Source organism: Larimichthys crocea, chromosome X, assembly GCF_000972845.2.
Source record: "Larimichthys crocea isolate SSNF chromosome X, L_crocea_2.0, whole genome shotgun sequence".
Taxonomy (NCBI): Eukaryota; Metazoa; Chordata; class Actinopteri; family Sciaenidae; genus Larimichthys; species Larimichthys crocea.
The window spans coordinates 35410408-35437261 of NC_040020.1; the positions used below are offsets into that span (position 1 = coordinate 35410408).

A 26854-nucleotide genomic window follows, 5' to 3' on the forward strand; every position below is an offset into this window, starting at 1 on the left:
TTAATGTAATGCAATGCAATGTATTAATTAATTTCTGCTCAGTGGTTTCATAGTTAATGTGACAGTTGTTTTTTTAATGCGTTTGTTGCTGACTGCTTATCTGATCCCTCCAGTCTCCTGTACTAAAGACCCAGACAATCACCATCTCAGATATCACAAACTCCATGAGAGGAAGTGTGACCTACAAGGACACCCCCTTAATTCATACTGAAACCAAGACCATAACATACGAGTCAGCACAGGTAAGGAAAATACTGGAAATTGCACACAGAAAAAGAATTGTATACAATATCTGCAGGACTTGATTAAAAACAATTACAGGTCTAAATTGTCTCACTTTGTACCTGTGGACATGTATATACATTTTTAAACCTGTGTTAGTAGATACTAACATGACCCTTGTCTCACACTGACAATTTGTTGAAATCAGGCTAAGCTCACTAGGCTAGGTGCCTTTTTTCCATTGATGGCATTTCAGCTACTAGCAATTGTCCTGTAGTATGTCAAAAGATTAGATGGTCTGTGGCCCTAGCAGCTGAGGGTCAGGAGGTAGTGTGTAATTGCAGGCTGTCCAGCTGTTTATTGTACAAGTATGGAAATTACACATCACACATACAAGTAATACAGAAGATTGAGAATGTTTTGAATGGATTCATTTGAGGGTCTTCACCCACAGCCAGTGGACAGCCTGGCAGAGAGGGACTCAGGAGTGCTGCTGAGTGCCCAGACCATCACCTCCGAGACCATCAGCACCACCACCACCACCCAGATCACCAAGGTCTGCTACTTCACAGCCCCGCAGTTAGTCAATACAGATGAGTACAATAATTTACCATCATGTGATAGATCTCTATGTTCAATAACTTGTGCCAGTGACATCGACCCATCACAATACACTATTTAAGTATCTGCTTGAAAGTGACTAAAATGAATGTGTCACTTGTCCTCATCAAAATCAGGAACACTGCAATTTTCTTTGACATTATAAGGGTTTTAACACGTGTAGCCTCACAAGCACAATGTGAATTGTTAACAATGCAAGAAACAAACTTTTGTCTCTCCCTGACAAATGGGGTGTCCAGCGTACCTTGCTAGCTTCTGTTCCACTAGCCTCCACTGCACTGCATGTGTTTTTCTTGTGGGTTTTATGTTCCCTGTGAAAACTTTAAAAATATTTCTGAGAAAATTGAAATTACAGTAATTAGTGTTTAATGATGTTAACGATATTTTGTTGTTTTTTGTGCTATTGTTCTGAAAGAAGCCACATTTCATTCAGCTGTATATTTCTTTTTAGCTGGAAAGACAAAATAATTGAACTTCAACCAAGAATCCTCATCAATTTAACTAGGATTTAAGTCATTAGATTTTGTTATTTTGTTTCCAAGAAAGCTGTGCTACAAAAACATCATGTTCCATTGTTCCATAATCAACATGTCTCAGCCTTGATACATCAATAAAATATACTATGAAAAATTAACTATGTGATGTAGACATCTAGCAATGTTGCTAGATTAGAAGGTTGTGTGTACCATTTGCAATGTGTATGTTATCCATCATTGTCATTTCTTTATATTGTCATGGGACAGGTAGTACTCGTAAAATTATTTTTTGTATCCCTCTGTCCTGTGTATTTTATCTACTGGATAAATAAAATCTTTGTCTATCAATGGAAAAGCCCTCTTTAATAAAGAAGAAATAGTAAACAAGAAATGATATTGTTTTTCAGCTGACGTGACCCATTTTGATGGAAATGAAATGGAAATCCAAACATTTTGCCATTCACATGAACACCTCTCTGCTTTTTTGCTGGTGATGTGAATGATCTGAATCAATCAGTCAAACTTTATTTGTACAGCACTTTTCATACAAAACATGTAACACATAGTGCTTCACAACAAGACAACAAGGTTTTAAATTCAGTGCTTGAAGTTTCATATTTAGTTTCTCTCTGTGTGCTTCAGTACCAATAATTAAAACTTCAATTTTGTCCTGGCTAAACTGTTAATCTCTGCATTCCATAACTTTATGTCTAAAATGCTGTTAAAAAAGGCATCTATTAGTAGTAGTATAGTATATAGTCATCAGGAGGTTCCTGTGTGTTTTTATTCGTAGGCTGCAATTAACGTAAATTCAATCTGATAGTGTCTAATTTGTTTTTGAAGTGGACTGCAAATTCCTTGCATTTGATATTCATAGACAAAGTGTTCAGCTTCATAAAAACAGGATTGATTAAACAGTCGATAGTCGAAAAAAAAATTTAAGGGTTATTCTGTGTTCTGCTCTCACTGTTCCGCCTCAACACAGCTAAGCAGACAGATAAACTCGTGGACAGATGACAGGTGTATTGTCTTCTTTAGACGTTTACCCTCAAAAACCCCAGAGTGAAACTACAAGAAAAATAATAAAATATAGGTAATTACGTCCGTAGTGCAAACTCAATCAACTGTGTTAAATTCAAACATCTTCAAACTGCAAACAGCAACAATATTGCTCAAATATATGTCAGACACTGTACTCACAGACAATGCCTTCTAAAAACAAAGATGGAAGGACGCAGACTCAGGAACACCTCAGTCACCTCTCTCTTTCTCACGTTCCCTGTTAGCTGTTGTAAACGCCAGCAAGCATCGAGTCCAATATACGCCTTGTCACACCGATCATGCGTTCCCAACTGCCTCCCATGTGTGAGGCGTGAGGTGAGTTGAACACCCAAGTGCATCCGCTGTCACTCAAGAACTTCTGTATGACCTCATTGTTGCAGTGTCTTGAGTCGATACCAAGCTCTTTGCACGCGCCCAAGAAACTGGTCCCGCAGTCGGACCTCAACTGTTTGACCGGGCCGCGGATGGAGAGGAACCGCCGCAGCACATTGATGAAACTTGAAGACTCCATTGTTTCAATCACCTAAATGTGTATGGCTCTGGTGCTCATACATGACGGCCCACCGTTTACTGTTGGCGCAGCCTCCTCGAGTTCGACGGGAAGTGACCGTCCAGGGCCCGAATACATCCACTCCCACGTAGGAGAACGGGGGGTCCATGGTCAGACGATCCAAGGACAGGTCTGCCATCCTTTGTGTCTCAGTTCTCCAGCGAAGCTTGCGGCAGGTCACACAGTTACGAATGATGGCGCTAACACACTGCTTTCCACGATGACCCACAGTCCTGCTGACCTTACTGCGCCCTCCGTAAAGTGGCGTCCTTGATGTTGAACTTGCTGGTGATAATGGCACACCAAGAGGTTCGTTACATGATGACGACGAGGAATAATGAGTGGATTTGTTTCATCACTCTCGAGATCAGCTAGCGCCAACCGACCCCCAACTCTGAGACAACCTGCATCATCCAGGTATGGACACAACTTACTGAGCTGGCTTTGTTTAGGTATCTATTTCCTTGCTTGGATACATGCAAAGACTTCAGGGAAAGCCTTGTACTGAAGACTACGTATGATGACACTCTTAGCCTTCGCAAGATCTTCTGGGCGGGAACCTTTGCCTGTTGCCAACCTTGACAACTGCTTATGTCATTCTCTCGCTTGAAGGTGCTTGCTATGTGGATCAGCCTTGACATGGTTCCCCAAAGTGATCTCCAGGATGAGAAAGACTCGAAACGTTTTGGATCCAAGGGAGACTCTACAACCCAAGTGGCACAGGACATCACTACAGGATGGACTTCAGGGTCGGAGTCAGGATCAACCAGACTGAAAGATGACTCTGCATCAACCGCATCCTTGTCTGGCTTCAACAGGAAGTCTGGCCCTTTAAGCCATGAGCTCGACATCAAGGTGTTTGCAGAGATTGACCTCGAAGCTTGGTCAGCTGGGTTCCTGTCTGTGGAAACGTAGTTCCATTGCTCTGGTGAGGATGATTTTCTAATTCTCTGCACACGGTTACTCACATAGACGTAGAATCTTCTTGACTCATTGTGAATATATCCAAGGACGACTTTGCTGTCAGAGAAGAATCTTACTGAATGGAATTGAACATCCATCTCTTCCATGAGCACATCTGCAATTTCCACAGCCAGAACCGCTGAGCAGAGTTCAAACCTTGGAATTGTCACCTCAGGTTGAGGTGCAAGCTTGGCCTTGCCAAACACAAATCCAAGTTCACTCTTGCCTTCTGTGTTTGTGACTTTAATGTAGGCCACGGCTGCAATGGCTTGAGTGGAGGCATCACAGAAAATGCACAACTCCCTGTTCGTGGAACTGCTGAGAGAAATGGAAGTCTACATCCTCGGAATTCTGACACGTTCTAGACCTTTGAGCGAGTTCCTCCACTCACACCACTCTTTGATCTTCCCTTCAGGAAGTGGGTCATCCCACTCCCAAGCCTCTGTGGCAAGTTCTCTCAACAAAGCCCTGCCTCGGATGCTCACTGGAGCTGCAAACCCAAGTGGGTCATACAGGCTATTTATGGTGGACAACACCCCTCTGCAAGTGTAGGGCTTCTCTGTGGAAGACATCTGAAAGGTGAACTTGTCTGTGGCAACGTCCCAGCTTATGCCCAGACTTCGTTGCATGGGTGGGAAGTCTGTTCCTAGGTCAAGATCCTTCAGGCCCTTTGTAAGGTCCTCCTTGGGAAAGGCCTTCATCACATTGATGCTGTTGGACGCGACCTTGTGCAATGTCAAGTTTGACGCAGCCAGAGTTTCGTGGGCTTTCTTGAGAACAGGAATGGTCTCATCATGAGATGGAAATGAGATGAGACCATCATCGACATAGAACTGTCGTTCCACAAAGTGTTTTGTCCTGCCACCATCGCCCTCTTGATCGACAGATGCCCTCCTGAGCCCATAGATTGCCACTGCAGGCGATGGGCTGTTGCCAAACACGTGCACTCGCATGCGGTACCCCTCTATGGGTTCCTTACATGTTGTTGTTTCGGTGCCAAAGGAAGCCCAAGAAATTCCTGTGATCCTCATGTACCAAGAAACAATGGAACATCTGCTTAATATCAGCAGTGACTGCCACTCGCTCCTTGCGGAACCGCATCAGCACGCCCAGCAAGGTATTGTTGAGATTAGGACCTGTAAGAAGGACATCGTTCAGGGACAGTCCATTGTGACCTGCGCTGGAGTCAAAGACCACTCTTATCTGGTCTGGTTTATAAGGCTGGTAAACCCCAAAGAAGGGCAAGTACCAGCACTCCTCTTGTTCATCTAGCGGCGGTGCTAGTTCTGCATGTCCATTTTCAAATAGGTTTTGCATAAAATCCACAAACTGTTTTCTCATTCCAGGTCGCTTCTTCAACGTACAGCAAACTGAGGCGAGGCGTTGGAGGGCTTGCCGTTTGTTGTTGGGAAGGTGTGGTCTTGGAGAATGGAGTGGCAGTGGGGCCACCCAACTGTTTGTGTCATCTTGGTAGACTTCCTCCTCCATTATCTGCAGAAAGGTTTTCTCCTCAATTGAGTAAGCAGGTTTTTCGTCTGACCTTGTTTGTTCGAAAACTGAGTCTCCCATGGCATCAGCTTCCTCTTGCCTGATCCTTTGCCCAAAATTGGGGAAGTCAGTCTTGTAATGGTGTTGACAGCTAAAGTTTTCCTTTACCTGAATGCTGTTTTGGCACGGGTAGAAGTAGCTTGGTCTACCATTGTCCAAGATGTTCGTCTTGAGAACATTTACATGTGCAGGTTTGTGTGCCCCATCAAGACAAATGTCACCCACAATGACCCACTCCAGAGGTAACCTCTGTGCGAATGGAGCATTTGGAGGCCCATTTCGCTGATCAAGTGCCTTATGGGCCTGAATAATGTCTCTCCCTAGCAGCAGCAGGATATCTGCCTGGGGGTCAAGTGCTGAGAACTGTGCAGCAATGTCGCTGAGGTGAGAGTGGTAGAGCGCTGCCTCCGGGGTTGGGATTTCATTTCGATTGTCAGGGAGCATGTCACATTCAATCAATGTGGGCAAAGGTAGAATGCATCGGCCATCAAGTGATTCCACAACAAAATGGCTTGCCCTTCTTCCAGATACTTTTGAAACTCCTGCACAAGTCTTCAGATTGTATGGAGAAGAGCTGTGGGTGATGGCAAAGGTATCAAAGAATGAATATCTGGCCAAGGATTTGTTGCTTTGATCATCTAGAATTGCATAAGTTCTCAGTTTCTTGTCATGATGTCCTTGTGGGTAGACATAAACATGGCAAATCTTGGCGCATGACCGCCCACCAGTCTTATCCCCACATACCTGCGTGCATGTGGAGGTGGCAGTGGGTGAAGCCGACTCTCCCTCCCCGCCGTGATCGGTGATGGGTTCCGCAACCATGTGTATTTTCCAGGGTGCAGGACCAGCATGGAGAGCAGTGATGTGTGAGTCACTTCCACATTCTCCACAGTGAATTTCTACCTTACAGTTCTTTGCCTGATGGTTGGAAGAAGCACAGCAGCGAAAACATATCTGATTCTGCTTCAGATAAGCCTTACGTTCTTCCAAAGATTTCTCTCAGAATGCTCTACATTTTTTGAGTGCGTGAGGTTTTTTGTGGATGGGACACTCTTTGTTAGGGTGCTCAACTCTTGTTTCTGCACTTTGCTTTCGTTCCCAATTAACCACTTCTATTCTGTTGACGGATATGGGCATTTTCGTTCTGTCGCGCCTTCCCTGAAAACTGTCCACTTTGGGTGTTGCAATGGATTGCGGAGCAGAAGACCGAAAGCTGAGGTCATTTCTCATGTTGGCTTCATCTCTGATGAATGCAGTGAAAACAGAGAAAGGTGAAAACGACACAAAGTGCTCTTGTTTATACCTTGATCCATGTGTCATCCATTTTTCCTGCAGTCCGAACGGAAGCTTGTCAACTATAGGATGGATTCCACGTGCAGTATCAAGGTAAAGTAACCCTGGTATGTATCCTTCACTCTTAGCAAAGTCTATTTCTATTTAAGAGAAGGTCACCAAGGTCACGTAGTAGATGGGAATTCTTGTTTGTGATCCTGGGGAAGCGTTCTAGCTTTTCAAAGAGAGCCCTTTCCAAGGCTTCAGGAGAGCCGTAACACTCTTGCAACCTGTCCCACACTTTGGCAAGTCCGAAGGGCGGATTGTTGATGTGCGCTGCCCAGAGGCATTTTGCATGTTGAGAGGATTCGTCACCTCCACCACCACTTGGTCAGCAAGTCAACCTTGTAAGTCCTCCTGTGATTCACGTCTGGCCAGAAATCTGGTCAGGTCAGATATGTATGTGTCATCTCGTGAGACAGTCTGAGGTTTAGTGCTTGGTGGTGATTCACTTACTTTGACGCCCGGTGGTGGCTGAGGGACAACTGGGTTTCCCTGGGGCTGAGAGACGTATGGCCTAGCACTCAGGTCAGACGTGTGACCCTCCAGCTTAGGCTGGAAATATATGGGAGGCTCTGACCACAGAGGTTTTGCATCTTGTTTTTTTAAACTTTGTGTAATTCTGATCTTTCACATAGTCACTGGTACGTTCTGAGTTGTTGTACGTCTCGCAGAGGCTTCCGTGTATGGATCCTACTTCCATTTCGCTTGCTGCAGCCTCATAGACATTGGCTTCAGCAAGTGCTGCTTCCGCATCACGTTCCTGGTGAAGCGCATCCAACGTGGCCTCCAGACGCGTTTCTTCCACTTTGAGCTGTGCTTGTTTGACTCTCACTTCAATTTCTTTTAGAGCAAAGGCTGCTTTTGCTCGTGCTGCCTCTGCTTTTGCACGTGCATTAACTGCGGCCGATGACTTAATCGAGTCCTTAGATGATTTTGATGCGTGGGTCCGCACTGATGTGGCATCCTCATTGCCTGGCTGAAACATTTAAAAGTTCTGGGTGTTGCGGACGTGCGTGTCCCTTGTAATTTTGTTGTTGTAGATGAAGTGTCTTTTCACTGTTCTGCTCTCACTGTTCCGCCTGAACACAGCTAAGCAGACAGATAAACTCGTGGACAGATGACAGGTGTATTGTCTTCTTTATTTAGACGTTTACCCTCAAAGACCACAGAGTGAAACTGCAAGAAAAATAATAAAATACAGTTTTTAGGCAATTTACCCCTTTAAAGTATCAGATAAATTCACAAACAAAGTTTACTTGCTTATTCATTGCATAAGGTTAAATAAAAATGCAAGCAATAAATCACATGCTACTTTTTACATAGCTAATTACGTCCGTAATGCAAACTCAATTAACTGTGTTAAATTCAAACATCTTCAAACAGCAACAATATTGCTCAAATATATGTCAGACACTGTAAATACTCACAGACAATGCCTTCTAAAAACAAAGATGGAAGGATGCAGACACAGGAACACCTCACTCACCTCTCTCTTTCTCACGTTTCCTTTATAATGTAGTTTAGTAGTAGTAGTAGTAGTCAGGTCGTGACCTGAGCACCGGAGTGAGCGGCTGCTTGTTACAGCAGCTTCGAACTTTCTACCTCTTTCTAGTGTTTTTCTAGGGTTTTTTAGTGTATTTCTGTTGCTGTCGACACTTTAAGCAAGTGGGCAGCTATGGATGTTCACATTGTGACATTCGTGGTCTCCTCCACTTTTTGGTGTGGCTGTGGGAAATACATTGAACCACGGCTCCCCATTCAACTACGGCTCCATTGTTTACACCCGGGATCAGCTGTTAGGCCTGCGACACACACCCCTTCTCTGCGCGGAGCGGCCGGAGATCCCCAGGGAGTTACGGAGGAAAGGAAGAGGATGCAGAGCGGGAGTGAAGCGCAGGGAGCAAAAAAAGACGGTATAAGCCATCTTTACCATCTGTCATCATGGAGAACATAAGATCTCTTCCCAACAAGATGGAAGAGCTAACGGCGCTGACCCGGCTGCAGAGGGAGTACCGGGAATGCAGCCTCATGTGCTTCACAGAGACGTGGATGACTGAACTTTCTCCGGATTTGCACGTGAATCTGGATGGATTCCAACTCGTCCGTGCGGACAGGAAAGCAACGGGGAGCGGTAAGAAGAAGGGAGGGGGGATCGCTGTGTTTGTGAACGACAGATGGTGCCACCCGGGACACATCAGGGTGAAGGAGCAACTCTGCACCAGAGACTTGGAGCTGTTAGCGGTCAGCATGCGGCCATACTACCTCCCGAGGGAGTTTTCACAGGTCATTGCCGTGACTGTGTACATCCCCCCCTCAGCGGTCGCTGCTGTAGCTACAGACCAGATCCACACTGTCGTCTCGCAGCTCCTAAACCAGCACCCCCAATCCCTCCTGCTCATCTCCGGTGAATTCAATCATGCCTCTCTGTCCTCTGCGCTCCCCACCTTCACCCAGTACGTGAACTGCCACACCAGACACAATAAAACTTTGGACCTACTGTATGCAAACATCAAGGATGCATACACCTCATCCCCCCTCCCCCCGCTGGGTCGCTCTGATCACAAAGCGGGGACAAGGACTGGGCAGATGAACTGAATCTGTTCTTCAACAGATTTGATTCTGCCCCCCCCTCCCTCTCTCACTCCCCCTGACCCCTATTCACACCTCACCTGGCCGGTCCCCCTCCCCCTGCCCCTCCATCCTCAGCCTGACACCTTCAACACCTAACCCCCACCCCCCACAGCTCACCAGTTCAACCCCCCCCCCCCCCCGAGACTCTCACAACTCATCACCCCACAACCCCTACCCCAGTCATCCTCCACCCCCCTCTCCCCTCTCCATAACAGATGATCAGGTGAGGACTCAACTAATAAAGGCCCCAGGCCCGGACGGCATCAGCCCCAGGCTCCTTAAGGACTGTGCTGACCAGCTCTGTGGTGTCGTCAGGCGCTTATTCACCCTGAGCCTGAGTCTGGAGAAGGTCCCAGCCCTGTGGAAGACGCCGCGCCCAGCGCCGGTCCTGGACACATTTGCGCCCTGGGCGAACCCCCCCCCCCAGGCGAACTTTTTCTCCCGCCCGTGCGCCCGTGCGTGCCGTCCGTGCGTCCCTGGAGTCTGTCCGCCGCCCCCCGCTGCCTTGTCAATACCCCACTCCCGGGGCGCCCGCTCCGCTAACTTAATGAGCGGTATCGAAAATTCGCGAGTTTTTTTTTGCTTTCGGGCGGTCGTGCGCCCCCCACGGAGAATGCGCCCTGGGCGGCCGCCCACATTGCCCATAGCTAAGACCGGCCCTGGCCGCGCCCCAAGGAACGTAACCATTTCAGGCCTGTTGCCCTAACGTCTCACCTGATGAAGACCATGGAGAGGATCCCCAGCTGGACCCCCTGCAGTTTGCTTACCAGCCTGGGATCGGGGTGGATGACGCAGTACTATACCTGCTGCACAGATCGCTGCTCCACCTGGAGGACAGCAGGAGCGCTGTGAGGGTCATGTTTTTTGACTTCTCCAGTGCGTTTAATACCATCCAGCCTTCACTGCTCAGAGTGAAGATGGAAAGTGTGGGAGTAGACCAACACCTGGCTGCGTGGACAACAGACTACCTCACCAACAGACCACAGTTTGTGAAGCTCCAGCACTGTGTGTCTGACGTGGTGCTCTGCAGCACAGGTGCCCCTCAGGACACCTATAGGAGAAGGTTGGAGGAACGCCTTCAACTTAACACCAGAGAGATCTGGAAAGGACTGAAAACTATCTCTGGCCAGAATAACAACAGTGGGAGGAGCCCAGTCCCAGCCCAGCTCACTCATCCCTGGTATAGACCAGTCAGTGTCTCAACCAGACTCTGTATGGCCATTGAATGATGACATCCAGGACATTAACACCGCCCTCCTCATACCATATTGCTCTCCACTCAACACCTCAACAGGGACCACCAACCCCCCTTCCCCAGTCTCTCAATAACAGCTGACCAGGTGAGGAAGCAGTTAAGGAAGATCAAAGTGAGGAAGGCCTCGCGAAAAGACTGTGCAGATCAGCTCTTCCAGACTGGTGAATGGAATGAATTTCAAGATGGTGGGAGTATACAAATACCAACAAACTGGACTGGTTGGACAGCACAAAGATTCTGTACTGTATTACTATTATCTTCATAATTTGAACAATATGTCTGATTTCTTATTCTAATGCAAAGTACGTGTTCTCCTGTTATTCACCACGTGGAGCAGCAGCTGTCTAGACCAAAAACTCACAAGCGCTACACTCAACCCTGCTTTTTTGATAAAGATGGAATTTTTAGCACGTTTTTCCAAGCTTGTATTTTAGCTCTCTGTCTCTGATGTAGACGGTGAAAGGAGGGATCTCTGAGACTCGCATTGAGAAGAGAATCGTCATCACTGGAGACACTGAAATTGATCATGATAAGGTAAGGAATGTAATTAATGGAAAAAGATTTCATGTGAACAATTGTTTCATGCTTCTCTCTTTGCATTAATTTAAATTATAATAATGTTGTTTTCCTCAAAGCTCTGCAGTAAGTGCAACTAGAAAATTTCTAAAGAAATTTTAAGTGTGCGTGACTCATACCCCCATACATTATTACTGACACTGCTCAGGAAATTCAGCACTAGAAAATTCCCGCAGAAATTTTGAGAGTGACGAGTGGGCTGTTGCCGGGGGTCTGTATTCAAAAAGCACACCTCAAATAGTAATTTTTAACATGTTTATTTAGACACAGGAGCAGCTAGCGCTTACGTGCTAGCAATTAACATTAGCATGTTAGCATTAGCATGTTAGCATTAGCATGTTAGCATTAGGATGTTAGCAGGGACGGACTGGCAATCTGGCATACCGGGCATTTGCCCGGTGGGCCGACGTGCTATTTGGGCCGACAAGTCCCGATATATATATATATTTACCGAGTCGATCACACACCCCAAACACACTCTTGGGCTTAGCGATGGGCAATGTGGGCCGCGCAGGAGCGGGTGGTGGGCTGGTTACACTCGGGTGCATGGCGCGTCTATGGCGCACGAGAAAAAGGTTCGCCGTGAGGGGGGGGGGGTCATTGTTGTGGGCTGCTCTGGTCCAAAATGCCAGGGCCGATTTTTGGTCCCAGTTCTCCCATGGATGTTAGCAATTAACGCACTAGCTGCTCTGCTGTCTTAGTCTGTCATTTTAGACAGACAAGTTCAAATTAAGTGCCAATAACTGCTAAAATGGTCACCGCAGGGCTTCTGCCTGCTGGCTTCTGCCTTCTGACTCTTATTTTGAAAATAGCCCCTCCCCCCTCTCCTCCCTGTCTGAGTAATTAGTCACAGGTGCTCCCTGCTCAAAATAACATGGGAGTCTATGAGGCTGTGAAAGGGAGTAGTCAGTCAATTAGTGTGTACTGGGCCAAAACTATAAATGTGACAGCTTTAGCAGGCGAATGTGAGTGACACGACAAATTTTCCTACGTTTCTAGCTATAAATGATTTCTGTAGCTTCACATTTGCGGCCACAATCGCGGTTTACAAATTTATTTTTCGACGACTTTTTCTCTCCCTCTCCACTCTAGCGATGAGATCACTCACTCTAGCTCTGGAAAGTTCTCGCAATACACACCCATTCATTTTTTGGCATGGTTTTGGGCGATTTTTGGCAAAACCTTTTGCCGAAACTCTAGAAAAGTCATAGCATACCATTCCCGGCTGAGCCGGTCGTTTTGATACCCGTTTTGTGTATGTGCGACAAAAACTCTGGGAGGAGATGCGAACCGAAAAAAACACGGAAGAAACGGAAGACGAAGAATAAGCCCGAGAGGTTTTAAAGAGTGTGCTCTTTCAGGCACACTCAATTACGTGTCACCACAGTTTCTGCTTGAAATGCATAAACTGCTCACAAAAAGTTGAAATTTCAGAATGCACCTTTACAGGTGAACTTAATTTGACCTTCTCTAAACTTTTGAATGCACACATCCAACTGGTCAGTGTTTCACTACTACTGTATGATCCATGAATCGACCACAAAAAATCGATCAACAGTACTTGGCCAAAGGAAGGCTTCAAACGGGATGTACTCAGAGGGAAGTTGCCACTGAGCTTAAGTGTCACAGAGTGTCATCAGCAGGTTGCAATAAGTCGATTTGTGAACAGATTTGTGACAAACCTTGTAGGAGCTATATATTGTTTTGCTTATCAGTATTCTGGGTTTGATTTATTTGGTCTGGTTGGTTTGGGTCACATGGGTGTCAGCTGATGATAGCCGTAGGTTATATTAGGGGCTGAATCACCTGCATTGGGAGAGAGGGGAGGAGAGAGGCAGGTTAGGTAGCTGTAATTTTTTGTTGACCGCTTTTTGTTTAGTTTGATTGCTTTGATACATGCCAACAGTGTACACGTTCCTTCCATCTGATGTGCGCATGTAAGCGGAAATCCACCGGTAACTTTGTGTTTCTCATTAAATACTTTGAAACTTACCTGGACTCACCGTGCTTCTCTGAGCATCAGCGTGTCATACCAAACATACAGGACCTAATCTCAGCCTCTTTAGTGACTTTAAAGGATTTGGAGAGCCGCAATATTCGTCAACAAAAAAAGGGCATCGATAAAAGCGATCACTCGCAGCGCAAAGGAATCAGCGAGACGCCCAGTAAGTGCAACTTTATAACAAAGTAAGACAAAGCGCCACGCCATACATCTGTCATGGAGGACAGGTAAGCTTACCCAGGGCCACCATCGTCAGTATTGCCAGTATTGCCAGTATTGCCACGGCAATACTACTTTTCATTGTAGTATTGCCTGGCAATACTCGCTACCTTGCACATCTTCCAGCAGCACAGAGCGGGCAACTTCAAGACGCAGACGTCACCCACGAACTCTGAGGTAAGACGACATGCTAATTACCTTTTTCCAACAGTGTTGCAACTCCCAACTATACAGTATATTTCTATATAAATAGCTATGTTTGTCTGAATTTCTAAACAAAGTCGCATTGCTTGAAATAATGTCAGTAAGTGTAGTAGTCAGTATGCTGCTAGCAAATGTCGTTGCATTCTAGCAAAAAATTTGTTGCATGCAACATGTTAAAACAATAGCTAACTAAGCTCATGTAATGTTTAACAGCATAATTGGAAAGTAAGATCGTCCTTAATTTCCTTCAGGATCAATAAAGTATCTGTACTCTAGTTTTAAACAAAACAATGCCAGATTAATAATCACAGCAGCCAGTGTCGCAGTGAAGTTAGCTGTAACTTTTGGCTAGAGAGCATGTCAAGCTGGCATAAACAGGCAGTCACAGGCTTCGGGTGGTAGTGGTCTGAATCATGTAAGGTCTACCCCATGCCCATCGTTCAGCAGAGCTAAATAGTTTTGTTTGTTTGATATGGCAGCAGACAGTAACTAGCATAATGTGTTGGATCTATAACGTGTGAGTGTTTTAATGAAGTTTATTGAGACCTCTGCTGTTACTGTTAAGTAAGCCTATGTAAGTTGACGTTTTTTCATCTAGACAGGAGGAGTTGCCTGTATGCACCATGGCAGGTGAACCTCGCAGAGGTACAATGTGGTCATTTTTCAGAAGGTTAGTTTTGAGCATATGTCAGAGATGGAAAGTGATGTTGAACACATTCTTCTTAACTATGAAGTTGATTTATTTCATTATCAGTTAAATGTAACTAAAATCCATGAAGATTCAATTTGGTAGACAACCAAATGAAATTCATGAAGGGAGAGCTGGTCTTAAATGAGACAGAACACGTCAGTTATAGTAGTACATAGTTGCATTTGTGTCTACAAACCTCCTCTCTCCCGAATGTCATTGTTGTTAAGACAACCATGTTTGCCAATATGTTTTAACCTGTTTTTATTTTCCCCAAACAGAAAGACTGACAACAGTGTTGCAACAGTAGTTGAGGCAGCAGATGCAACTAGGTAAGGGTTAAACACAACACATCAGTCATGTTTGTTACAGGTGGTAAGTGACATTACAGTAAAGATACATTCATAAATATGTGGCTGCTGTATTGAATACAATGCAATTGTACACAGGTGACCCCCCTGTAAAATTCAGCAGAACCACAATACCTTAGCAGTTAATTTAGGGTCATACACACTGGTGGCTTTGCACATCACATCAACTGTTCTCATCCTTTTGCTGCTGTTATTTTTTTCTGTTGTTTTTAAAATGTGTTAGGCTAAGCGTTTTTAATTTCACCATATAGAAAAGCATATTACCTCAGCTGTTATTCATATGTTGTTGATACGGTATATCTAGGTTATTTATGATGTGTTTTTTTTCCACAGACGAGCGGTAGGCAGCGCTACAGTCCAGACCACAGACCATCCCATGACCATGAATAAAGATGCAGCTCGGTAAGTTGCTCTTCAGCACACACTGTGCACTCTCAGACATCAATTCAGTCAGAAATGGAATCATCTTAGTATAGAGATGGTAAGTAATGTTTAACACGTGTGGCGTGTCGCCTCAGGGCAACTGCCCTGTCCTCTTGTGACATGGCGCCCTGGGCAACTGTCCGGTCCGCCTGCGTTTTTAATTTCACCATATAGAAAAGCTTGTTGTCACCACATCAATTCAAAGCCTAGCTCCATATAGCCTTTCATATTACCTCAGCTGTTATTCATATGTTGTTGATACATTATATCTAGGTTATTTATGATGTTTTTTTCTTCCACAGACCAGCGGTAGGCAGCGCAACAGTCCAGACCACAGACTAGCCCATGACCATGGATGAAGATGCAGCTCAGTACGTTTAACAGGCCTTTCCTTCATCTATGATCAAACAGCTTTAAGTGACACAAAAATCATATTTCTTAAGTTGAAAAAACTAAAGAATATCTTCTTACCAGTAGGCCTAATTTTGTTAAAAATCTTGTTATGTGGTGGCTGCTAAAATCCGGACCAAGTTTTCCCATTCCCTGATTTAAGTTTACAAACTTTTCTTGTATATATTGTCATCATATCAAATAACATTAAATGTTTTGTTTTACACTTCACATTGTTTGTCTGATTTTTTTTGTCAATTCAAGGTGATGGGATACATCTGCACCCAACTGTACTCTGTATAAAAAGGATTTATTGACTCAACCTAACTCAGTCAAAGCAACAAGATCACTTGATTGAGTCATCAAATATTTTTTGAAGTGTAAGAGTTTATAAAATGGCTACAACTATTTTAGTACCCAATTTTATGTTATCCCACTGCAAAAGAAACAGTAACAACCAAAAGTAAAACAAAACTTCCTCCTTGAATACACATAATTATGTGGGTCGTCGTGCTATACGTCACGACAGGCCTGAGCAAGAAATTTGGCAATACTACATTTAAAATGGTGATGGCACCCCTGAGCTTACCTGTGCGTGTATGTGTGTGGAGAAGGAATCCGGACTGCATTGAAGTGTCTCCGTTTCGAACATGAATGAAGGAATGCGGGTCGGATATGCGTTGTCTGTGCATTATGTTTGCTCTGTGCTCTGAATGACGTCTGCACTTTGTCGCTTGTATGCAAAGCTTTATGATATTTAAAGGGGGAATGCTGATGCTGGCTTGTTGAGATGAATTGTTCAGATATGTCGATTGTGCATTGTGGATGGATTTAAATGTCACGGTTCACTGAAAACTGAATGAAAATGGGGTAAAATGAGTCAAACAAATGACGCTGCCTCATGCTCTGACTTGGAGTCTGGGAAAAGGGAGAGGAAACTCACTGAAAAGGCTCTGGTGAATAAAATTTAAAAACTGCAAAATGAACTCAAACACGCTGTTGTATGTTGAAAATGTTGAAAGCCACTAAACATCTCAGTCTCAATGCTCTTCAATTTCTTCTGCACGTTTAAAGGCAGAAGCTGAGCTTGCAGCTTTAACTATGAGGCACAAACTATTAAAGGATAAGCATGCTTTGGAAGAAGAGGAGCAATGCCTGCACAAAAAGAGAGAAGAGCTCGAACTGAACACTGAAATTGCAGAAAAAATGGCAAAACTTGAAATTCTTAAGATAAAAAGCACAACAAGTGAAAAAAGGACGTCAAAGGTCTTGGATGGAATGAAATCATATTTGGAAAAGGCAGAATCTAAAGAGTTACACAACGTCAATGCAGATGAATTCGCTCCTAAACAAACTGAAATTAATACAAATACAACTTCATATGAACAAAACTAAATGCAATTTCATATGGACCCATTCAACACACAAGATGTACATGGACAACCAGGATTTAACACAGTGGATCTGGAAACCTGAAATGACGTTCTTGGCATCATGAGGAAACAAAACGATTTAACAACATTGTTAATGCAACAGCAATGCCTATCAGCTCTACCTAAGAGAGAGATCCCAATATATGATGATCGGTGATCCACTGAAATATCACACATTCATTAAAGCCTTTGAGAATGGAGTTGAGAGGAACACAAGTAAAAGCTGTGACAGACCGACAGACCCACTCACCCAATAGCAGCATAACTAAGGGATGACCAGAGCCAGCCCTAACTATAAGCTTTATCAAAAAGGAAAGTCTCAAGTCTACTCTTAAAAGTGTTGACCGTGTCTGCCTCAAGAACCCAGAATGGTAGTTTGTTCCACAGAAGAGGAGCCTGATAGCTGAAAGCTCTGGCTCCCAATCTACTTTTGGAGACTATAGGAACCACAAGGAACCTAGCGTCCTGAGAGCGCAGTGTTCTAGAAGGGGAAGTAAGGTACTATGAGCTCTTTTAGATATGATGGTGCCTGACCATGAAGAACTTTGTAAGTAAGGAGAAGAAATTCTATTCTAGATTTAATAGGGAGCCAATGCAAGGAAGCCAAAATGGGAGAGATGTGATCTCTGATCTTGGTTCCTGTCAGAACACGTGCAGCAGCATTCTGAATTAACTGCAAAGTCCTAAGAGACTTATTGGAGCAGCCTGATAACAAAGAGTTACAATAGTCCAGCCTTGAAGTAACAAATGCGTGGACTAGTTTTTCTGCATCCGCTTGAGACACGATGCATCTGATTTTAGCGATGTTACGTAAGTGGAAGAATGCAGTCCTCGAAATTAGTTTTATGTGGACGTTAAAGGATAAATCCTGATCAAAAACAACTCCAAGATTCTTTACGGTGGAGCTGGAGGGCAGGGTGATCCCATCTAAAGTAACTAAGTCTCTAGAAAGAGAGTTTCTGAGGTGTTTGGGTCCAATTAAAAGAACTTCAGTTGTGTCTGAATTTAATCAGAAAATTGTAGGTCATCCAACTTTTTATATCCTTAAGGCATGTTTGGAGTTTGGTTAACTGATTGGTTTCATCAGGCTTGATCGATAAATATAATTGGTGTCGTCAGCATAACAATAAAAAATTGATAGAGTGATTCTTAATAATGTTCCCTAAAGGAAGCATATATAAACTGAATAGAAGTGGTCCTAGTACAGAACCTTGTGGGACTCCATGACAAACTTTGGTATGCATGGAGGATTCATCATTGACGTGAACAAACTGAGATCGATCTAAGAAATACGGTTCCTTTGATGCCAATTTGATGTTCTAGTCTCTGTAAAAGAATTTGATGGTCAATGGTGTCAAATGCGACACTCAGATCTAACAGGACAAGTACAGAGATGAGTCCTTTGTCATTTGTAACTTTGACTAATGCGGTCTCTGTGCTATGATGCACTCTAAATCCTGACTGAAAATCCTCAAATAAACTATTGTTATCGAGAAAGACACACAGCTGATTAGTTACAGCTTTCTCAAGTATCTTAGAACGGGAAGGTTTGATATCGGTCTGTAGTTGGCTAAGACCTCTGGGTCTAGAGTGGGCTTTTTAAGAGGAGGTTTAATTACAGCTACCTTAAAGGACTGTGGTACATATCCTGATAATAAAGACAGATTAATCATATCCAATAAAGAATGACTAACTAGAGGTAAAACATCCTTGATTGGGATGGGGTCTAAGAGACAGGTTGAGGACTTAGATGCAGAAATTATTATTATTAGTTACTTGATGAAGGTCGATGGCAGAAAAACAGTCTAAATACATATCAGGTTTTACAGCTGTTTCCAAACTTGCTGTATCAGAATGCAGATCAATGCCTGTTGAGGACAAGAGGTGATGGATTTTGTCTCTAATAGTTATAATTTTATCATTAAAGAAGCTCATGAAGTCATTGCTTCTTAGACCTAAAGGAATAGATGGCTTAGTAGAGCTGTGATTCTCTGTTAGCCTGGCTACAGTGCTGAAGAGAAACCTGGGGTTGTTCTTATTCTCCTATTAATGAAGAGTAGTAGGCTGCTCTGGCATTACGGAGAGCCTTCCTGTATGTTTTGAGATTATCTTGCCAGACTAGATGAGATTCTTCCAGTTTAGTGGCACGCCATTTGCGTTCAGATTTACGTGTCTCTTGCTTTAATTTACGAGTCTGCTGGCTATACCATGGTGCTAACCTCCTTTGTTTAATTGTCTTCTTTTTCAGAGGTGCAATAGAGTCTAGAGTTGTCTGTAATGAGCCTGTAGTACTATCAACAAGATGATCTATTTGTGAGGGGCTAAAGGAAGCAGACAAGTCCTGTGTTACATTGAGACATGGCATTGAATTCAATGCTGAAGGAATCACTTCCTTAAATTTAGCTACAGCACTATCAGATAAACATCTGCTGTAGAAGTTTCTACACAAAGGCTTATAGTCCAGTAGTATGAACTCAAAGGTTTTTAAAAAAATGGTCAGACAGAAGAGGATTCTGTGGAAAGATTATCAGTTTTGATGCCATATGAGAGAACAAGATCAAGAGTGTGATTCAGACAATGAGCCGGTTTATTTACACTGACAGAAGCCAATTTAATCTAATAAAGAGAAACGCAGTACTAAGACTATCATTGTGGTTGTCCACATGAATGTTAAAATCACCTATAATAAGGTGCATTTGTTTGGGGCGACATCATCTCCATTTCACTCTCAGAAAGTGTGCAGAGGACTACGGGCATCTCTACAGTGAGGAAACAGTGGATAAACTATTGCACTTCTTTTATGTGGATGATTGCCTTGTGTCAGTGGCCACGGAGAAGGAAGCAGTGTCACTTTACTGGAACTTGGTCTCTTTGTGTTCTGAGGGTGGATTTTCTCTTACAAAGTGGATGAGTAATAGACCGTGCTGGAAGCCATCCCTGAGAATCACAGAGCAAAAGGCATTAAAGGGTTGGACATGGAGCTGGAATGGAGCATTAAATCAGACTCTTTTATGTTCAAGATTGTGCTTAAGGATAGACCACTTACCAGAAGGGGAATCCTCTCGACTGTCAGCTCAATCTACGATCCCCTTGGAATGCTGAGCCCTGTAGTTTTAACAGCAAAGAAGATGCTGAGAGACCTGTGCAGGAGAGGACTAGGCTGGGATGACACTGTACCTGAGTCAGTCTCTAAAGAATGGTTGGAATGGCTGCAGCAGCTGCATCTGTTGGACAGATTTGAGGTCAGCAGATGTTTGAAGCCACCAGGCTTTGGAGAAGTTACTTAGGCCCAGTTACATCACTTCTGTGATGCCAGCGAACACGGATATGGAACAGTGACTTACCTGCTGTTGAAAACCAAGAACTTGGAAGTACACAGTGCTTTTGTGATGGGAAAAGCTTGAGTAGCTCCTTTGAAATGCGTTACAATCCTCAGGATGGAGCTTATCGCTGCAACTATGGCCAGCCACATGGACATGCTTTGGAGGAAGGAGTTACAGATGGATCTTTTGGACTCCTCCTGGACAAGTCTAAAGAAATCAGTGGCATGGCTCTTGAGGATTAAGAGCTGGCTTATGCCGTGTGTAAAGAAGAGAAGACATCTGACCTTTGTACAGTCTGACATCAAGGAACAACAGGAACAACAGGAATCCTCTGTGGAAAGGCAGATGATGGATTTTAAGAGGACAGTGGTGCACAGGAGTCTCACAGTGACAGACCTGGACCAGGCTGTGCTAGCCATCATCAAATTCTGCCAGGGAAAGAGATTTCCAGAAGAGCTAATCGGTCTTGGGAAAGGGCAGCCTGTTAAGAAGTCCAGTCAATCCTAGCGAAAGATCTTCACATCTTGGAGTGCTTACTTAGGCATCAGGAAGTGGGACATGGTGGCCGTAACCATATGCTGTCTAAGCTGAGAGAGCGATACTGGATAGCTGGTGTGAGTTCAGCTATCAGGAGAGTGCTAGCCAAGTGTATCACCTGTTGCCATTTGAATGCTCTGCCAGTTCACCAGCAGATGGCAGATTTGCCTCATGAAAGAATTGTCCCAGATGAACCACAATTCACCTGTGTGGGAGTTGACTACTTCGGACCTTTTGAGGTTAAGAGTAGAAGGAGCATGGAAAAGAGGTACGGTGTTCTATTTACTTGCTTCGCCATCAGAGCGGTACACATCAAAGTTGCATCATCGTTGGACACCGACTCTTTTATTAATGCACTGCATGCTACACTGTGACAATGGAACGAACTTCGTAGGAGCAGAACGAGAGTTGAGGAAGGCCATCGAACAGTGGAATCAGGTACAGATCCATGATGTCATGCTTCAAAAGGGAATCCAGTGGAGCTTTAATCCACCTGCTGGCTCACAACATGGGGGAGCTTGGGAACGGTTGATACGGTCTGTTCGAAAGGTTTTATTAATTCAACCCTGAAAGTACAAAACTTAGATGAGGAAAGCCTTTACACAGCGTTTTGTGAGATTGAAGTCATAATAAACAGTAGACCAATCACCAAAGCCTCCATGGATCCAAATGACCTGGAAGCATTGACGCCAAATCACCTGCTACTGTTGAAGACCTCACCAACATTGCCACCAGGAGTGTTCGAATCCTCGGACATTTATGCACATAGGAGGTGGAAACAGGTTCAATATATGTCTGACTTGTTTTGGAGGAGATGGGTTAAGGAATACTTATCTCAACTGCATGAGAGTCAGAAATGGACAGAAGTGAAAAGGAATCTTTGTGGGAGACCTCGTCATCATCATGACCAGCACGGTACCTCGAAACTCTTGGCCTGTGGGACGAGTGATACAAACCTTCCTGGACCGAAGAGGATTCGTTCCTCAGGTGCGGATTAAAACCCGGAGCAGCTGCCTGGACCAGCCTATCACGAAGGTGCCTGCTGCAGGAGGCTGAAGCCGTTTGAGGACATACTGGCTTCAGTTATCACTTCTTTTACTTTTTTTGGACTGTTACTAGACTCACGTTGCTGGTTTTTGACTGTTTGACTTTGACCGGTGAGACTGTGGACCCTTTGATTCATATGATTCAAGAAGAAAGAAGATTTGAGAGTGGATTATTGATGGACATTAATTGTTGAGCTTTATTGTTGAAAGTCTTTTTCATGTGGTTGTCTCCTACTTGTATGTGAGTAATTATTTAGATTAACTTATGAGGTGTCTGCGCATAGATGCATAGTCTTAGCATAGTCTTATATTAATGCTGAGGCTGTTGTAGACATGTGCTTTAGTGTAAGATACCTGTTTAGTCACAGGCAGAGGCTATTTACCTGGCGGGTTATTTTACAATACCTGTTTAGTCACAGGCTGTTATCTTGACCACTCCTAGGTCAGAGGCTATTTCGGTGGGGGTGCTAAAGAGCCCCGCCAGGTTGGAGCCGCTGCCAGATGTTCAGATGAAACAAAGACTTCTTTAGATACATTGATAAGGAGTCAGGTCAAAGGTTAGGCCTTCAGGAGGTTTTGTCCTGGGAAAGGAATTTCTTTTGTCTTACCTGTTCCTTTGATTTAAGTAACTTCATTATATGTTTTGCCGTGAGCTATTTTAATTGTATGTCGGGGGGCCACAAAATACCCTATATAAGGGCTTGTCCTGCATAAGTCGGGAGAGTCTCTCATGATTCGGCCAGGAGCTCTCCAAGTAGTTTTACTTGCTTCGACACTGTGCTTGTTGTAATAAACTTGTTATACGACTAAGACGGTGTCGGCGGAGTTTCTCTTCAAACATCTTCATCAGCATCACCACCGAAAATACACCACACTTAATAATTAGGGGCTGGTGTTGTAGGAGCTATATATTGTTTTGCTTATCAGTATTCTGGGATTGATTTAGTTGGTCTGGTTGCCACGGTGATGTGTGTGGTTTGGGTCACATGGGTGTCAGCTGATGATAGCCGTAGGTTATATTAGGGGCTGAATCACCTGCACTGGGAGAGAGGGGAGGAGAGAGGCAGGTTAGGTAGACGTAATTTTTTGTTTAGTTTGATTGCTTTGATACATGCCAATAGCGTACACGTTCCTTCCATCTGATGTGCGCATGTAAGCGGAAATCCACCAGTAACTTTGTGTTTCTCATTAAATACTTTGAAACTTACCTGGACTCTCCGTGCTTCTCTGAGCATCAGCGCGTCATACCAAACATACAGGACCTAATCTCAGCCTCTCTAGCGTCTTTAAAGGATTTGGAAAGCCGCAATAAACCTTTTTTGTTGTTGTTCTGCCTTCACTCTTCAGGCTTTGGCCCAGGCCATTAAAGAGGCAAAAGAGCAGCACCCGGATATGTCTGTTACCAAAGTGGTTGTGCACCAGGAAACAGAGATCACTCCAGACTGAGACAGACTGATCATCTGGAAGGTGAGTGTCCATACTGAACCCCCCCTCACCCACCACCAACTACCCTTTCTCTGGTCCGACTGGAACTCTTGATACAACCATAAATCACTTACTGTTCAAACACAGCAAATAGCATTATTCAGAAAATTGGAAATACAAAAAGCAAAACTGGTTTTACAAAAGCATTCTGTGCCCCCAAACCTGCTTACTCCACCTAGCCCCTGGAAGGCCAAATTATGAATGAATACGAAACTAGTGATGTATAAAGCTTCTAATTATAAATTGATTAATTAGCTAATCAATGTCAGTAATACATTGGGCCTAGTCAAGAATCATTGGACTTGCATTCATATAGCATGATTCTCTGGCAGAAAAGCGCTGGTATGAAGCTAGGTAGCACTGAGATGAAGTGTTTGTGTGGTGAGAGAGTAAAACGCTATTAACAGAGGGTTGACTACACAAGCTTATAAGGTGCAGGGTTATAAAAGCACAACACAAATTGACTTTTTTGTCAGTCCCCTCTCTGTTATATAAAACTCAGGAGACAGACAGTCTATCTCTCACCATTATATCTAGAACACAACTAGCATGTATTTTTCATCAACCACTATTTGAGTCCAAGTTTAGATTTGATATTTAGATAACGATAACATAACATACAACAATCAAGTATATAAGGGTTCAACTCAAGTTCAACTTGACAATTTCAGAGTCCCAGGAGTTCAAACAATAAAATAATAAATACATTTTAACAGGACTCTTAACTTTTTATAACTGTGAAAAACCTTTTATGACACAGTGGTGGCATCTGCATTATTCCATGCAGTTGTCTGGTGAGAAGGGGGAAGCACAGAGAGGGACATTAAAAGACTCAACAGACTGGTGAACAGGGCCAGCTCTGTCCTGGATTGCCCTCTAGACTCATAGAGGAAGAAGAAAAAAGAGGCAAAAGGCTGTAATTATAACATAAGCCTTTACTTAGAACAGACATATATTATAGATGGGACTTCTATTTTTTTTTTTAATCATATTTTCAAAAGAAGGATTCTTCTTTTCTGATCTGTCCTATTGTAATTTCCTGTTAAGCATGTAAAATATAGGTTTAGCATTCTTTTCCAGAAGTACCGATATCCAAGTTTCTTGCTTAGAAATGTGTAGAATAGGATATATTTTATGGCAATGGTTTCACTTGTCTCTGACATCAATTTGGGACAAAAGAGCACCTTTTTCATTTCAGGTCACATCTGAGCATTTCTCACTAAGATAAGGTGTTTAATGCAAACCATTCCATAAATTTAGTATGATGTAAATTTCCACAATGTGGAAAATGTAACAGAGTCATGTCATACTCACCGCTCTGCTGAAAATTGTCTTTTGTCTGACAGAAGTTATTCACTTTTTTCTAGTTTCTTGTTAATTTTTTACTTTTGTCATTTTTCTGTCTAGTAAGCTGTTGTTAGTGTAACTCAACACTTCCTCCAGAGACTATTGAGACCATTGAATAGATACCTATTTTGTTTTGAGAATTATTGCAGACATCATTATTATTATTTATTATGAGTCTTATTATTGCAGTATAAAATTTCCTTGACTAACTTCCTACTTGTATGTCACATTTAATTATGTTTTGGTTTGCTCACTAAGGATAAAAGCTTGTATTTTTGCTCACTGTCCTTTTTCTTTGTCACTTTTATTATCCAGGTTTTAACCTGTTATAATTCACTAAAGATATGTTTCTCTCTTTTTCTCTTTGCCCCTTTTTTTTCAATCAACCATACCTCCAACCACCACCTCAGCTGCCCACCCTTACTCCTTACTGTGTTTCCATCATACCCTTTTACTGCTGCACCCCCAGCCGTCACACCCAACTCCACAGCCTTTGTCATGAACCACCAGACCACATCAGAGGGAAAAAGCTTCAAAGTTGAACTATACACTTTAACCTCCATGAGTGTGAAGTTTGCCCCGAAGGAGATGAAGTTGCAAGAAAATTCCCAAGAACCCTTACAGTATTCCCCACAAACGCCACAATTACTGCCAAAAGATCAACCGCTGGACTGATTTAAAAAAAAATAAAAAAAAAATGAAGTTTTTTTTAAATGGAAAAAAGAAAATAAAGTACAGCATTTGTGGATATATTCCTCTCTATTTTGTCTGGGGACTTTAAGAAAATTTTCAAGGGCATTTGGTCTTTTAATCTTGAGATTACTGATACTTTATTTTTCTACCGCTTTTCTTACCATTAGAATTGGTTATCAATAACTTGTAGGTGAAATGTTTTAACAGTGTGTTCCAAACAGCATTAATACAGGGATTGTGGGTAATTTTTTTCTTCTTCTGGGGGGGGGAGTTGTAAACAACTGGAACCGAGGTTCCCTATCAAATCCTAGTGAGAGTTACGTGTCATTTCTTGTACAGTAAATATTTTATTTTTCATCTCAATGTGATAAATTATTTTTTCAATTCATCAATTTCAATGACTATCAAACCATGGGGGCAATTACTCCTTTCACTTCATTTAAATTTGTGACTTAATTATTTGTTGACTGGTTTTTACATCTTTTGATTGTTTTAATTGTTCTTGTCATTGTAGTACTTGTGTCACTAGAATGGGGTTTAGAGACAGCAGTGTACTAAAATGACATTTTCTTTCTTATTTCCACCTCTATCTTCTTTTTGTCTGTTTTGCGTTTTAGATCTACTCAGTTTAGTTGTATGTAACATCGTGATTTTGTATTGAGAGCATTCCAGTCACGGGAAAAAAATGTACTAATTTTTATAAGCATGACATTATTTCTGCATGTATCACGTTTATTATTTTCTGCAGAATGGGCAGTGTGTACTAATCCAGAGGGAGTAAATTCAAATGACCGTTAATAAAGCAGCTGAAAAATGAGCACAGTAAGCTAGCTAACTTAATAAACTGCAAATGTCAAATCAAATCAAAATCAAATCAAATCAATTTTATTTGTATAGCCCAAAGTCACAAAGTACATTTGCCTCAGAGGGCTTTACAATCTGTACAGGGAGTGACACCCTCTGTCCTTAGACCCTTGGTTCGAGTGAGGAAAAACTTGCCCACAAAAACCCTTTTAACAGGGAAAAAATGTGGAAGAAACCTCAGGAAGAGCCACAGAGGAGGGATCCCTCTCCCAGGACGGACAGACGTGCAATGGATGTCACGTGTACAGGACAAATCAACACAAACATATTGTACAATGACTGATAAAATGACAATGAATTACGATGAATGATAAAAATGATTACAGTAACAGATATGGTAGTAATAATGACAGTAATAATATATGTAGTGGGCGTCGTGCAGGATCACAGCAGCAGCCACGATCCACGAGAACCTGCTGGACAACAGAGCACAGAAACTCCGGGGAAGTTTGGTTAGTAACATGCATTAATGAGACATGTCCACAGATGGAGAGATGGAGAGATGGAGAGAGTGTGCTATATGTGCTATATAAGAATGAGTATTACCCAAAGTAAGCATAACCCAGGCATGCAGTACAGAGGTCATTATT

At 43.2% G+C, this 26854-nt stretch overlaps 1 protein-coding gene across 7 annotated transcripts in view; it reads left to right on the forward strand.

The window, feature by feature from the left end:
• epb41a (erythrocyte membrane protein band 4.1a) overlaps positions 1-26314 on the forward strand; it is a 273926-nt gene extending 247612 nt beyond the window's left edge. For 5 of the 7 annotated variants that reach the window (XM_019264151.2, XM_019264153.2, XM_027282914.1 and 2 more), the window contains 5 exons: positions 114-242; positions 662-778; positions 11117-11197; positions 23223-23342; positions 25118-26314. In XM_019264151.2, the coding sequence (XP_019119696.1) occupies positions 114-242; positions 662-778; positions 11117-11197; positions 23223-23321 (426 nt within the window). In that variant the 3' untranslated portion in view covers positions 23322-23342; positions 25118-26314. The remainder of the gene's footprint in view (positions 1-113; positions 243-661; positions 779-11116; positions 11198-23222; positions 23343-25117) is intronic. The other 2 variants (XM_019264152.2, XM_027282915.1) reach the window with 2 other exon arrangements.
• The last annotated feature ends 540 nt before the right edge of the window (positions 26315-26854 follow it).